General features: G+C 34.2%; 1 protein-coding gene across 4 annotated transcripts; it reads left to right on the top strand.

Annotated features, from left to right (window-relative positions):
* Positions 1-662: 662 nt before the first annotated feature.
* LOC134671190 (putative odorant receptor 92a) lies at positions 663-14,664 on the top strand. 4 transcript variants are annotated; one of them, XM_063528975.1, is made up of 9 exons: positions 663-1,137; positions 6,674-6,826; positions 7,561-7,746; positions 8,646-8,940; positions 9,339-9,435; positions 10,462-10,566; positions 10,826-10,914; positions 13,490-13,556; positions 13,683-14,664. In XM_063528975.1, exons 1-9 carry the CDS (start codon positions 816-818, stop codon positions 13,737-13,739), a joined length of 1,371 nt encoding a protein of 456 aa, XP_063385045.1. In that variant the 5' UTR covers positions 663-815; the 3' UTR covers positions 13,740-14,664. The 4 variants fall into 4 exon arrangements, with proteins under 4 accessions (XP_063385045.1, XP_063385046.1, XP_063385044.1 ...); XM_063528977.1 differs by lacking the exon at positions 663-1,137 and adding an exon at positions 1,158-1,802; XM_063528976.1 differs by lacking the exon at positions 10,462-10,566.
* The last annotated feature ends 1,295 nt before the right edge of the window (positions 14,665-15,959 follow it).

The raw sequence follows: 15,959 nt of genomic DNA, 5'->3' as shown, positions 1-15,959 counted from the left end.
TATAATGGTGAAATGTATAATTACATTAAACTGTTTCATCATTCAAATGTCATTCTGATGTCAGTGTACGTAGAATTGGCATGCTAGTCTATACGCGCGATATAGTCATTGCTGTCATTAGGTATCCGTCAACGCGTCATCTTTTATTTAAAAATATTTTACATTATAACTTAAAGGAGAGGGTTGATATACTTGATATATCATATAATTTATCTACTTCATAAAGGTAACTATGACAGTTGTAGCAAAATTATAGCATGCCGTGTCTTGTTATTGTGTTGCAAAAAAATCAATAATGCATGTAAAACGTGTTTCTGTTTCAGGGTTCCGAGGTTATTATTTAAAAAAACACTGACGTCTTTATGAAATAAATAATATATATAGAGTAACACCAAGAAAACTGTAGAGACTTTGATAGCTTACGCAGTGCAAGTGTTATTATAAACGTCAAACTTCTATGAAATTATGACGTGTAAATAACATGGCAATTTGGTAAGTTGGCAGAATCGTATACTATAGCATGCTGCAAGCATATTATGAATGGCTTTATCAACATGATAAAATAACTGTCACTTTTTAACACCGCGGGATAGAAAGTGACGGACACCGTTTTATCACGTCACGTAGACAAGAACGACCATCATACTTATCTGTAATGAACGGTATAATTTATAAACCATTAATATTTTATTTCGATATTTTATTTGCCAATACGAAATGGCCATTGTTTATGAAATTATCTACTCTCTGATTCTATATGATGGCTAAACATAAAGTAATGTATTTTTAATGTGTCCTCCATTTTAAAATATAAAATGCGGTGGCTTAAGTCCCACCCGGTCATAACATCAACTTTTACTGGACACTTAACTTTTTATCACACAATGGAGCATTTAAAAGATTTCGCGTCAGAGTTTTCAAAACCATTCGCAATTTGCTTTGATTTGTTGGCAAAGTCCAATATTTCGATTTACAATGAGAATAAAATTCGGGGGAAATTGCGAGTTTTTGCGTTGGTTGTTTTCTACGTTACTTTTTATTTTTCATTGGTCGTGAGTTTCAAGAAAGTTCTCACTGGAGAATTGGGGTTTTACGAGTTAGCGAACCTGTTACCTATTTTTATAGTAGCCACGCAAGGTAAGTACGAGTCCCGATGCTTATGTTTTCGTCTAGTCACACCATTTTTTGAGGTTCTCGCGTTTGTACAAAAATAATGTTTTAGTTTCATAACCAGTAATATTTAATGCTTATACTAATGTAGTTTAATATTTGTAATATTCTGCAATAACTAAATCCAAATACAAGAAATACCGTTTGTACTGAAATATATTTTTTTAATTTAACGGGTAGAAATATAAAACATGTGAAAAGGGCTATTACTAGGGAAAGCAACACGGCTCTGCCAATGTACTGACAATTTTGTTTCGAGCCCATGCATGTAGCAGTGATGACATTGTAGTACATTTTTTTCAGCAACAAAAGTCACATGCAATTTTGGTATACAATCAAAATAAAGTAGATTAAACATTACTACTATGGTTCCTATTACTGGGTCATTTTAAGTTCATGTGTAAAATTTATTAGAATAAACAAAATTGTTGCGTGGAACTAGACGAACTAATGTGCATCAGGGCTCGTATATACTCCAGTTGTAATTGAATTTAAAGTTGTTTTACAAGTAAAACTTTTTAATATCGTTCAGCTACGTGAAGAACGAATATTCTTTTAAAGGCAAATTAGACGCCCCGTTTGATTTTCGGTGTCTTAATTTAAGTTTTTATCAGTTTACGTCCATGAAAAATGTGAGTACCTAATGAAATATTCTAGTAAAAATGGGCATAGAAATTACAAAAAATAGTCGTAGGTAACATTACATTTTATTTAACGGTTTCAACAAGTTTATTTATTCAAGCAAAAATATTATACAGCAATGTTCTAATAAGTCGGAAACAAAAAATAACTTGATAGCCTCCTAAGGCCCAAGGTCCTACCAATAGTACTTCTTCAGTTCGATGAAATTTAAATCATATTCAATTGGAACAGAGTCGCTTTTGCTTTGTTTCGTTCAATTTACAAACAAAGCAAAATCAACTCTATATTTCCTACACTTCAGGTTAAATTCTCAGTGGCAAATATTGGATTTTTCATTTGTATTGCTGGGCCTTAGGAGGATAGATTGATGAGCTAGAATATTCATCTAGACCTAAAGGTGTCGCGTAAAATTTTAAAGGGGGCTTTCATTACAATACTAATCTTACCTACTCTATCTTTAAGACAATCCATAATCTAAATGGTGTTATTTATAACCGTTTGTCACACCTAATAAACCGTTGATAAAATGATATTCGTTCGTCCATATCCGTCATATTGACATTTCTGTTTATTAGAAAGAGACAAAGTTTAACAGAGGTTTGTAAGTGGCTTAGTTTTATGAATAAGATGAGGTAGCCAGAATCTCCATTTCAAATGTTCCAACCCAGATTTAAATTCTCACTAAACTGTTTATGACCACTGCAAGTGATTGGTATTCGGACCAATCCCTTACCGAATTAATCTGCTTCGCACTCAGGTGTCTGAGTAATATCCTTTGAGACATATCCGACGGAATACAAAGGAACTTGGATCTGGCCAGTATATTAAGACCCATATTTGCCTTTGAAGTGGTAGATCTTGGAGATCAAGATACATTGGTGGGCAATAAAGGTAGCTGTCCAGGACAGAGAGGTCTCTAATTTGTAAGTGCTGCTGTCCATGTTAAGGTTGAAATTAAGATGGAAAGCGCTGGTACTGAATATGACAATGGGGCGAAATAAACTTTAGATTCGGTTTTGAATGACAGTTCAGGTTGAAATAGCTTCAGCAGTAAGTAATTATTTAAAAAAATAAAAATACATTGAAAAATTAACCAAAAAAAAAACTAAAGCAACATAAAATCACTTTTATATCCGCTAGGAACTGATATGTTTGAAACCTTGTCAAGCCAAAGCTACAATACTGGTCAATAACACCCCCAAGCAACTAAATAATGTGACCTTTTTTAGGGCATTTTTTTTTAAGATTAAGTTTTTGTTATGAGTTATGAGTGTCCGAATTCGCCAACAAACTGTCAAGCAGTTTGTATATGTATTTGTGTATGTACTTTTGTTAAAACAAATTTAAAAAAAAAACACATCTTGCAAGACTCGTTTCTGTGTGGTCAAACAGTCGTGTCACTAAACAGTTTTGTGCTTTAGTGCGTTTCAAGTTTCAAGATCTGGATCTGAATCCATCAAGATTTGCGAATTTCCCTCAATTCCACTTGGTACCCATTATTGGCTCATTGGTACAGGCCCTACACAAATGTTCATTAAAAACCTTACTTGCTTAACGTCGTTGACTAGTTCCATAAATTTTAGATTTCTTAACAAAAAAACACAATTATCGCGCTTGTTTTAATAAAGGATCTTCTTTTACGGAATATAAATTTTATTATTTAATTACTAAAAGCTACCTTTAAAACCTTACTTTATACTGGAATGTTTAAATTTAAACTCGCTACACCTAAAGTCCGACTGTATTTGGAATTCATGAATCAATCTTCGGTGAAGCTTAAGTTGTTTGTTTACTTAGAAAGTGGCGACAAACAAGCCTACCCAATAACAACACAATAACAGTAAAACAATATTACATCAACGCCGACGAGGGCCTAAAATTGTTATAATCCGTGGTTGGTGGGCGTTTATTACACCGTCAGGTATATAAATAAAAACGGGACAAGGGCAAGTCAGACTCGCCCACCGAGGGTTGCTTACTTCTTAGTATTTGTTGTTATAGCGGCAACAGAAATACATCATCTGTGAAAATATCAACTAGCTATCACGGTTCATAAGATACAGCCCGGTGACAGACAGACGGACAGTGGATTCTTAGTTATGCGGTCCTATTTTTACCCTTTGGCTACAGAATCCTAAAAAGTAGTACCTTAAATTAACATGTAAATTAAAAATACCTTTATCATTTGCGCCCTAAGTTTCATTTAGATTTTTTTAGATTACATCCTATAAGATTTGCTTGTTCAATCAGATTTGCCAAGCAGTATCTACAAAATAAAATGAAAATCATAAATGCCATGAAAATAGAACTAATAGAACGTTGATACAATACAAGGATACGTTGATACCGATGTTTACATAAAGTCCAAACCACACGATTTTTTTATGCCAAGTGCTATATCCAAGTCTGGGATAGGACTACGCTTCCATAGGATATAATATGCATAAATTAGTTAGATTTGTACATTTAGAGGATAAATAGATAAACTCTAGGATAGTGTAAATAGGTTCCACTTTAGATTGCTTAATTCATATATTGGAATTATTCTAAGCTGCGGGATAAGTCCCTTGTGTACATTTAGTATCCCAAACGCAATTTTGGCACCTGTCCGTGGTTTGGCTTTTGAAAAGGGTGCCATGATATAACTATGTGGTAAAGAAAACTAGGTAGGTACGTTTCTAAAAGCAAACGGGAGACGGCTAATTAATCTTTGAATTCATCCTAGATATACCAAAGCCAAATTAGGATTTTATTGAATAACATTCACATTATACTTAATCTTAATTTTAATTTAAGTATTTATTTATTTTCTGTTTAAAATAAAACTAAATTAAAACGGCTACAAATATAATGACAACCAAAAAATACTTCGGTACCCTAAATAAAAAAATCATGCTTACCAAAAAAAATTACTGAACACCAAAAAAATAAGGCCTAAAATTACAAATGTACCACCATTTTAATTACGACTGCACTTCAAATTGTATTCGAATACCAAATATATTGAATGATTACCAAAAATCATTAATGATCACCAAATCTTGAAAACCAAATAAATGCGATATTTTCACCTAAATAAACCACTATGATACCAAAAAATTTATACATATTACCAAATAAAGTAAAATGATGCCAAAATTACTAGCCCCTCCCGCTCAACCCCCGTACCCCGCACCGCATAACTTAGGTAGGCATACTGAAATGCTACTAGAAAAGTATGTTAGGTTAGGTTTGTACTGCTATCAGTTAAGTGGGCTAGGTTAACACTGCGACCCTAACAGAAACGAATTGCTACTAGAAAAGTGGGTTAGGTTAGGTTTGAACTGTGACCCTTACAGAAACGAAATGCTACTAGAAAAGTGGGTTAGGTTAGGTTTGAACTCCAACCCACACAGAAACGAAATTCTACTAGTAAAGTGGGTTAGGTTAGGTTTGAACTGCGACCCTTCCAGATAAGAAATGCTACTAGAAAAGTGGGTTAGGTTAGGTTTGAACTGCGAACCTTACAGAAACGAAATGTTACTAGAAAAGTGGGTTAGGTTAGGTTTGAACTGCAACCCATACAGAAACGAAATGCTACTAGAAAATTTTGCTTTGCTTTAATAGGATAGCAAGATTTAAAAATTTGGTTATAATTTTACATTAAAATGGAGTTCTAATTTTGGTGGTCATTTACTATTTTTGGGTTTACAATGATTATTTTGGTGTCATTTTATTTAATAGGATATCACGATGTAAAAATTTGGTTATCAATTGACATTAAATTGGGGTTTGAAATTTGGTAATTATTTACAATTTTTGGGTTAATAATGATTAATTTGGTGTCATTTCCTTTAATAGGATAGTTAATTGTAATAAAATTGGTAATCATTTCACATTAAAATGGTGTTATAATTTTGGTGATCATTCATTATTTTAGGGTGGTAAAGTAGATTTTTTTGGTATTAAATTTTATTAAATCTGGTGATCAGTTAAATAGCAGCCAATTAAAACTAAAAACCATCATTCATCATCATCATTTCAGCCTATTTACGTCCCACTGCTGAGCACAGGCCTCCTCTCATGCGCGAGAGGGCTTAGGCTATAGTCCCCATGCTAGCCCAATGCGGATTGGGGACTTCACATACACCTATGAATTTCTTCGCAGATGTATGCAGGTTTCCTCACGATGTTTTCCTTCACCGAAAAGCTAGTGGTAAATATCAAATGATATTTCGTACATAAGTTCCGAAAAACTCATTGGTACGAGCCAGGATTTGAACCCGCGAATCCACTCGGCCACCACTGCTTCCAACTAAAAACCAATACTAATAAAATTACTATGTACTTTTCTAAGAAAGACCGAGGACGCTGGGAGAATTTAATCTTAATTCTAATTTAATCTAACATGTCTGCATTCTCGGCATCAATATTTATGAGATTATATTTTCATTGTTACAGAAAACTTATTTGAACTTAATGCGATCCAATATTTTATCATCTACCTTTTTTCATTATTCGTATTCATTAAAAGCAGTACGTAATCAAAGTATACCTATGCAGTCTGAAATTAATTTAATACCTTTCTACAAATACGGAAAGAAAAAACAATTATTTTCATGTTTATTGAAATCAGTAAATTTCCGGAACAGTAAATGATAAATATTTTACTCCAATTTGCTGAGAATTGATAAACTTGTAGTAGCAAAAATAGTCATGGAATATATTAATTTTGGCTTTAAAATAAAAATGTCAATTATATGACAAATTTTATATGCAAGTATTTTTTACGATCAATAAATACTTTCTAAAAAAAGACATGTTTCTTCTAAAGAAAATGTATGCCAAGAGCGAAAAACATAATAAGAACATTTTCTTTCAGGTGCAATGAAGGGAACTGTAATTGTTTCGAATTTGTCAAAGGCCAAAATAATAATCGACGACCTTGGATCCATGTGGAGGACCACTGGCCTGACGAAAACCCAACTGATGAAGAAAGGGGTCATGCTAAAGAGGCTGAACCTTTGTAATGCAGGTAAAACAACCAAACACATTTTTTATAGCACGGAGCGTCAGCGGGAGGAAATTCCTCTTAAATCGCATATAGGGTGTGAGGATGAACACCCTGCCGATGGCGAGCGGTGCGGTGATAGAATTTAGGTATGTATATAGATATTAGATTAGTTTCATTTTGGCCGAGACCCGGCCGGAGCTTCCAGCGCTTCGTTTTCTATTGAAAGCACCACGTGATTACCGATCAGCCATCGTAGAAATGACATGTCGGACGCCTTGCCTCAGCCCGGTCAAACGTGAGTCATCCTTTATGGTTCGTGACGAAACTGGAAATTACTTAGGTAGGTACAAGAAAGTAATTAAGGTGTTTAAAATGGTGCATGCAATGTTCAGATACGCCTCCTATTTACATGTGAAAAATTAAATTTTACATTGCCTTTTCTGCCAAGTATAATTATATTGTGCTGAGCTATGAAAACCGCTTTTGTAATTTGTAATTTATTTGCTTACATGGAAATATTAATCCAGCATAATTCTGCCGACTTACTATAAATAATTACTTAATTACTAACATGCATTTACTCTACATTTACATTTCATGGATTAATAATTACCTACTTAATAACAATGTCAAAATTTATAAAGTTAATTACCCTGTTTGTACGTCGTCAGTTATTATTCTTTTGATCAAAACGTATTAAAATTAAGTATTTCATTTCCCCTATAAATGCGATAAAACTTGATTTATAATTTCAGTGTTCTACTGGATGAACATCATAGGGACATGGCAGTACATTTTGGTGCCATTATTCGAGACCCTATTTCGTAATTTTGTACTGGGACAGGACAAACTCTTGTTTCCCTTCATATGCAGCCTACCGTATGACGCAAAGAGGAATTGGATGGTCTATTTAGGGACGTACTTTTGGGAATCGTACAGTAGTGGGTATTTTAGAACTATCTTTACTACAATGAACTACTTTACTTCTATCTAACATTACCAGTTCGCCGGACGATATCAGCCTGTCAGTTACGGGGCCCACTGATTAACAGTCCGCCGGATGGTATCTGCCTGTCAGTTGTTCGGAACTGACAACTTTTTGTTCTAACTGACAGGCCGATTCCGTCCGGCGGATTGTTAATCAGTGGGCCCCTTTAATCGCAAAAGGTGACAGCTCTGAACAACTAAAAGGCTGAAATCGTCCGGCGAACTGGTAATCCGTTGGCCCCTTTTAGGCCCCCCCCCCACATCTGGTGTCTTTCGAGCGTCGGCGTCTACAATTCTATGGCCGCTGCTCGACGCAACAACTGCGCAGCGACGTCATTTTCCATAGCGCTGACCAGACGCCGACAGACGCCGACGCTCGAAAGACGCCAGATGTGGGGGGGCCCTTAATCTCACAAGGTTAATGATTTGATTCCTAGTCTCCCATTGAAATCTTGAGAATGAGACTGTTGCGTACCTATAATTACATAGTCCGTCAGGGTAACAACGCAATGCTATCTTCATGGTAATCTGAAGGTGACAGCCTTAATTTTTTTTAGAATTCAAGTAAGATTGAGCTTACTGCTCCATATGAAATGACTCATAAATAAATTATTTTTTTAAATAAGAAAAAATCTGCTCCATATTAAATTACATTTGTACCTAGTAAATTTTCGAAGTTGAATTTGTTTTATTTGGATGCTCACTGTTTCAGAAACAGAGCAGAGTTTTTCACGTAGGAAACTTCATTAAAAATAAGCATTGTTTGGCTCAGATATTAAGCTAAAAAAATAATAATAATTGTCTTGCGTGTAGGTAAATTTTTTTCGTCATTTGTGTATTTTCTATTTCACAGTGCTTCATTTAATATACATGTATCTCGGCGTCGAGTTTTTAATGATAACTTTATGCTCACACCTCGCCACTGAGTTTGAATTGCTTCGCGAAGAAATGCTCCACGCAAAACCAATCTTGGAACATACTGAAAATACAAGCTATAAAGACTATATTGGCGCAACGCTATCTTGTTCTAACAATGAAGATGTTGATGCTATTGATTATTTTGAAGAGGACATTACAAACGAAATTCGGGCGGATGAACATGGACCGAGGATACAAGAAGTTATAAAACGACATCAGAAATTAATAATGTATGATCATTTGGTTTTTCTCTTTGAACTAACAGCAAAAGAAGAAAGACCTAAATAAAATATTCTCCTCCGTTAAAATAACATCTCATCTCACATAAGATAAATGATAATAAATAGGTAAACGTTAAGTCTTTGAGTCTATAAGTTTTATGAATTTTCAGTTAACATGCGTGGTCGACGATAACTAATAGAATAAGAACCATCTCGTGGCTTAAGTCGTGTTTGTTTTCTTCCTTTTAATTTAAGTATTTCATTTACCTACTTGTTGCTTGAACGTTTGCCACGAATAAACGATTTCTATTCTATTCCTGACATTTTTTTTGAAATAAATTATATTGTAATTTTTAACTTGGTTTCGTTTTTAATTTTATCAAATATATCATATTGTTATTTTTCAGGTTGTCAGAGCTTCTAGACGACATTTTTAATCGCATGATCTTCTTCAATCTGCTCTTCGCTACCATCACTATTTGTTTCTTCGGATTTGTTGCCAAGGTAAAAATATACAGCTTGTGGATATAAACTGTTAAAAATCACACCGCACCGTAAAGGTGGCCACTGACGAGCCTTCCAGACAGAGAACAGTCCAAATAGCGTGACTGCAATCTAAAATCGGTCCGTGAATGTCAAAAACGTACAATGTTTAATATTAGGATGCCGTCCATTTGGATGAATCTATTGTAACGGTATCCATTTGGAAGGCTCGTCGGTGGCCTGCTTTAAAGACGTGATAGTGAAAACGCAAGGCGCTGTTATTAACTGTCCATTAATTAGTATTTCTAACGGTAAATAACTTAAATTGTTATTCACAGACTTTTGATACATCATTTCAGTGTTCATTTTGAAAATCTACTAATATGTCTCGTATTGATATACGCATTTATGTGTAAATATGTATCTATAGCAGCATGCGTAGTTTATTTTGGCCTATACAAACACTATCAGGCAGGCACGTAACTAACAAATACGCCCAAGGGACATTATGCAGTAGATTCCCGTCTTGTAATTACGTTTACATGGGCTTAAATGGCGTATTAATGCTACATAGTTACAATTAAGAAACACATTATTTTAGGGGGACCAAAGAAGGCAGTTATTTTTATAATCAAAATAATGTTCTTTCTTCTGATACCTTTTTGAGCTTACCGTGAGGTTTAGTCAATTCGATTCGACCTGACGTATTTTATTGTTCTGAAAGTGAATTTGTAAAAGTTACATTGTTTGAGTTGTGTTATTCTTAGTTATAGTATTTATAGTATATACCTAGTTATTATCTCTTAATGTCCCCCCCCCCCCCTACCCACATCATTCCACCCTACATCCTGCCTACATCGCATTGGAAAACTGAGAAGAGAACTGTAAGATTTATTAAATAAATAAAATAAAAATAAATAAGTTGCTGAATAACTATAATTTGTGTATAAAAAAATCTGAGCTCTTTGTCAACAAAAGACTAAGTACAGAACTACCTAGGTGTCATGAACTAAGATTTTCGTAACTTACTTAATAATTATTTTACAGATTGCGCGGGATCCTCCAGAAATGGCAAATAACTTTGTTGGTGTTGTGGCCTCCATGATACCTATATTCAACCTATGCTATTATGCAGAGTTACTGTCTGGAGCAGTAAGTTTCATAAAATGTGAAATTAATTGAAGTTTTATGTTATGTTATGAGGGAAGTATATCTACTGACAAAAGTAAATTTTTCATTCAAAATCGATTTCGGGAGAAAACGTTGTCCTTTAAATAAATCTTAACATTATATCACTCTGATTTTGATGTCAATTTCTTGTCTTCATTTTAAGACATAGAGTTTCAAATATTTTATGAGTAATACCGAGAAAAATTACCTCGACCAATCCTTTAATTGCTTTTGGTTACAGAGTGCCGGGGTCGCAGACTCTGCTTATCATAACCTATGGTACGAAGGGGATACCCGATATCAGAAGATCATTATCTTTATAATTGTGAGGTAAAACTAGATCCTCACATGGTTAAATACTTTTTTTTATTTCTTTATGAAATATCCCTCTCAATGTAAGGTCAGGTAAATAGTAGGTACGAAATCATTATTATCATTGTTGTGAGGTAAACCTAGATCCTACACTTGGTTACATAATAACTATATTAATTATAATATTATATTTTATAAAAGGAAAGGTCAGGCCTCTAACTTAAAAGAGGTCAGTACAACAACAGGTCCCACGGGATCTCTTTCGCCTTAACTTGATTGGGGTAATTCTAATTTTCTCAATAAAATTTTTATCTAATTTTACTTTTATGGTTTATCTTACTTCGGTCAGAATGCACTTTTTTCCAATAGTCCATATACATGCCTTTTTGCTTTCGTGTATAGGTATATACATATTTTTAATTTCATATACAGGGTGGAAAGGCACGACGATCCTTCCCGGAAGTATTAGGTCGTTTAAGTGATACAGAGCAGATTGGTAATGGTAAGAATCGTTAATTGAGTAAAAAATAAAAACACCAAATTTTCTACTTTTTAACTGTGGTGATAACCCTATAGCATGTGCACATGACGGCTAGCTTAAGGATCTCCGCCGGGAAAGCTCGGGATTTTACGCTTTTTTCCGATCGTTGACAGAATCGCAATGATGTATGAATGACGCATAAATGACAAATAAATCAAATGAATGCAAAAATATTACAAACAATTTTATTACTTCCTTAGATAATTACTTTTTGCCAATATTTAACACTATCTTCTCTTCACATACGGTTTTCAAATGTACCTCCGTGTCTTATAATGTATGCCGCAGCCCGCACCTGAGCCCGCGCACATTGCCCACATGTCATTTCATTGAAGAAGAAAGAGAAGAGTTTTGTAGTAGATATTTGATGTTCCTTATTTTTCCTCCGCAGATTGTCAAAAGCAGCAATTAGCCTTTAATGTCTCATTTCGTCCGCAGTTTCACATTCCGTTTGGTACACCATATCTTTTACACAGTCCCACAAATTTAAATAACCACGAGCATCTTACAACGGTATTTTTATTCGGATTTTTATGACATTAGATAAGTAAAGTTCAATGACAATTTAATTTCAAACATCAGACGTCTTGTCTATTTCCTACCACGCAAGAAGGTTTGTATTTAAGAAGTACCTATTTATTCTTGATGTATTCTTAGTAGATATTTCATTTTTGCAAATTCATTTGGTCTATCAAACACAACCTACTTGTATTTTTTTATTATTTTAGATAGTTCCAATTACTCGAAAATAATTTTGTGAAACGTGTTAAGAAACTAAAACCTTTTTATCAGTCATGGAAACCAGAGATATTTATAAGACGATTGCGTACTTTTGAGTGGTTGTCAATGTCACAATTTAAACTGTCGTTGTAAACAATTTTGTGGTTAGTATTATTAATATTAAGGAATAACATAACTACTTCATTCAAGTATTGAACAAGTGGAACCACTAAGAAAGCGAAAATCCTGCAACGATTCTTACCGTGTTGTAAGCAGACCTAAGAATAGTTGAATGGCAACAAATTAGTACAATTTCCTGTATGTATACAGATTGTTTACTAGTAAGTTCATTGACCTTGTCACCTGTTAGGGTTAGAACAAAGTAGTTTTTTGCATGGATTTTTGAAAGGCCATAATTTAGAAACGGTTGCCCATATTAACATAGTTTCTATGGAGAAAATGTAGAGCTTAGGCTAAACAATCCGCCTTTTGCGGAAAGGATCGTCGTGCCTTTCCACCCTGTATATAAAATAATAGGATAGGTAACACTAAAGCATCATGTGAACTACTCGAACATCAACTTTATTTATTCTTTATCTTGAAAGGAAGCTAGTTCCATCCATCAATGTTTTGCCAAATGTAATATATTAAAGTGCTTTTATATTATACTAGAAGTAAAATTACTTGTAGTGGTTTGTGAAGCTAGTTTTCTATCATCCGTAATTTAATATAGGGACCTCTTACTAAGATAAAAAATAAAAAAGCGACTCGTATTTATAGACGGGTCTATCGCAAATTTATTTTATTAGATTTATTTGTAAATAAATCTATAAATGTGAGTTAATATGTGTTCAAAAGGCGAAAGTTTTAAAAATTATAAAAAAGCGACTGTCGGCTGACCCTTTATCCCAAAAGAACTGATAAATATTAGTCGGTTTCCTCGTGAACTTTTTTCTTTAATGATATTTCGTACGAGTCCTTGGCATGAGCTCTAAGGTGCTAGAACAGTCTGTGTCCGGGCCGAAGTATCACGTGATGTTTTTTTTAGAAAACTGAAGTGCGGAGCCTCGGTCCGGAGCCATTGAGAGGAGGTCTGCGCCCACCGGTGGGACGTATAAAGATGACTTTTGATTTTCTTTTCGTAACTAGTTCATAATTTTTTTTTTTTATTTTTTTTTTTTATTATGCATGGGTTTACTCATGGCCACAGACTAGCCGAGGCGTAGACGTGGCCTACGATGGAGCGAGCTCGCCCAGAAGGTGCCTGTTCACTCTTGATTTGAAGGTTGCCGGGTTATAAGAGCACGGATTTTTCATTTTTTATCTTTTTAGGTCTCAACAGCCATGCTGTTTGACATCTATGAGATATGCGCAAGTTACTTTGAATACTTTTACTACGGTACGTATACTTAGTATAAAAAATGTGTGCCACGAAAAGGATTTAATATCCGAATTTAAAAAAACCTAAAAAAAATTGTTCTTATCGTGTTAAATTTAATTTCGTTAAAATTTCATTTATTTTTAGGTGCTGAGTACTACGTGGTCATATTTCTCGCTAGCAATCAGTGTATATGAACCGTAAATATATAATATAAGTTATAGGGTCTCTATTGTTACCCAAATAGTTTTAAGTCATAATGTACATATTGTTTGTCCGAATTTTCGTTAGTCATAATTGGTTTTTCTCAGAAATGCGTAACTTTTCAGGATTGCCATAAAACAAACCTAACCTAACCTAACCTATCTATTGAATAACCTTACGAAAATCCTGAAAAGTTAACGGTTTCAGTTTTATGACTAACGATAATATGACAAACAATACATTATATGACATAAAAGTTTATGGGAAACAAAAGGACCCCATAACTTATATAATAAACCTGAGTAGGTTTATAAAATTGTATATAATAAAGATAGTAAAAGAGATAACGCTTTCAACAACTTTGTAATTAATATTATATTATTATATTAGATAACACTATCCTTTCAGTTCAGTCTCTAGAAATGTTCCACACTGTATTATTATTGACTTAAAATAAAGTAGTCGTAAGTATTTAGACACGAGTATTATATTTCTAAGCCTTTTAATTTAAACAACGGATGTGCTTGTACACTTAAAACTTTTCTAATTTGGACATTCGCGACACATTTTTTCGTCCGTTTTATTTCGTTCCGGTTTAATTAATTCTGCTCTAAGTGGAATTCCTTTTAATTATTCCAATACGACCGGCCGCTGTTTTATTTTTGATCGCAATAAAGAAACAATTTGGTAAAACTTTGTTGCCGATCAGTGGGAATGTCAACTGAATTTTGTTGTCTCCTGTTTTATTGATTAAGTATATTTTTAATGAGATAAATTAGCACGGTTGCTTTTTGTTCCAATGCCTTGGAAGTTTTTTATGTATTATAATATGTTTTTATTCTTTTTTACTTTCTTGAAAGACTAGAAGTGACAATAATTATTTTAAGTGGTCGATCTTTAATAAAATAAAATATCCAAATGTTTACCGCGATATAAAAAAAAAACATTAGTTTGTTTGCTCTTAAGCTATCTTATTGTCTTTGTTTATATTTCTGTACATGCACTGTAAACTGTATGATACGCAATTAAGAGTATTGCAATTATATTATACCCTTTGAATGATAATAGATGGGTTACACTGTAATTTAGGGATTAATCACTGCAATGATTAGTAGTGTGAGCTACGTTGTGTAATTGGTCCTGATGAGCTTTGATTTCAATATATGCAGATTATATAGTCAACCTATATGATATGTCCCTCTTGGTGTTTATAGGTAGGTAAGTATAACCTAATTACTTTGGTACTCTGACTGCATGACCCACGAGTAAGTAGTCCTATGCTATAATCCTACTTTATGCAATAGTTCCATTTATTAAAACACTAACTTAGACACAATTTTATGTACTCGGCATTTAAAGTTCAACCCCAAAACGAGATGCATCTTATTATGAAAAGTCTCGATTCACTCTGAGAATATGGTAATAGTGAATTTGTGACGCACGTGGTCACAGCATTGCTAAATCAGCTAAATCTCTTTTTTAATACCGCGTCGGTGGCAAACAATTTTAGGGAACCCTTGAAAACCTGCTCTTTCTAGAAATTCTCGACAGGGTGTTTATTACACCGTAATTTTGATTATGACCTTGAATATTAGCAAAGAGTTATTGTGAAGTGTAAGAAGAGTCTGCTCTTCCTAACATTAGACTGCTAGCTACTTCCATTGACATCTCAAGATTTAGGATTACGGCTGATTGTGACATCACTGCCATGGCAACAAATCGTTTAAATGCTTTGATATTTTATTAAAGAAAAGCTGATTTGACCAACCTATTGCAGAAGGGTTCTTTGTGCTACTAAAATATAGTGATGTATCCTGTCCAATGTTAACCTGTATGACTAACAAGACTAAAACTAAAACTGGAATCTGGGTGAAAACAGAGTCATGACAGTGACAGGCGTGGCTCACTCCGCGATTTCTTCACGTCGCTACAAGTACATGCGGCCCACACCAATTTTGGTGTCTAGCAGGTAGCAACTGCCGCGCACCCTTATGGAACGGACGCTTGCTTGCGCTTACGCCACCTTCATATCTGTCTTAATGGACGCGTTTTGTTAGAGAGTATGCCTTCTGTACCTAGTACTATTATTTAATATGTGACAGTGATAAGTCTGCTCTATGTTAGCCTGTACCACGTGGTAGGTCCAGTGCTCGTCCTGTGACATGCAAATCTCCGGATTACGGCCGGTTGTCACAAGATTCACTTTGCGCTTCTTGTAAT

Source organism: Cydia fagiglandana, chromosome 15 (assembly GCF_963556715.1).
Source record: "Cydia fagiglandana chromosome 15, ilCydFagi1.1, whole genome shotgun sequence".
In the NCBI taxonomy this organism is placed as follows: domain Eukaryota; kingdom Metazoa; phylum Arthropoda; class Insecta; order Lepidoptera; family Tortricidae; genus Cydia; species Cydia fagiglandana.
Note: the sequence above shows the minus strand (reverse complement) of the source record. Positions and strands in the feature narration are given on the sequence as shown.

Bases quoted from the DNA above. Each gene is read 5' to 3' on its own strand.
- LOC134671190 (XM_063528974.1), top strand. From the start codon at position 816: ATGCGGTGGCTTAAGTCCCACCCGGTCATAACATCAACTTTTACTGGA. The intron at 9,436-10,461 runs GTAAAAATATAC...ATTATTTTACAG, and splicing joins TCTTCGGATTTGTTGCCAAG to ATTGCGCGGGATCCTCCAGA. The intron at 10,567-10,825 runs GTAAGTTTCATA...TTTTGGTTACAG, and splicing joins CAGAGTTACTGTCTGGAGCA to AGTGCCGGGGTCGCAGACTC.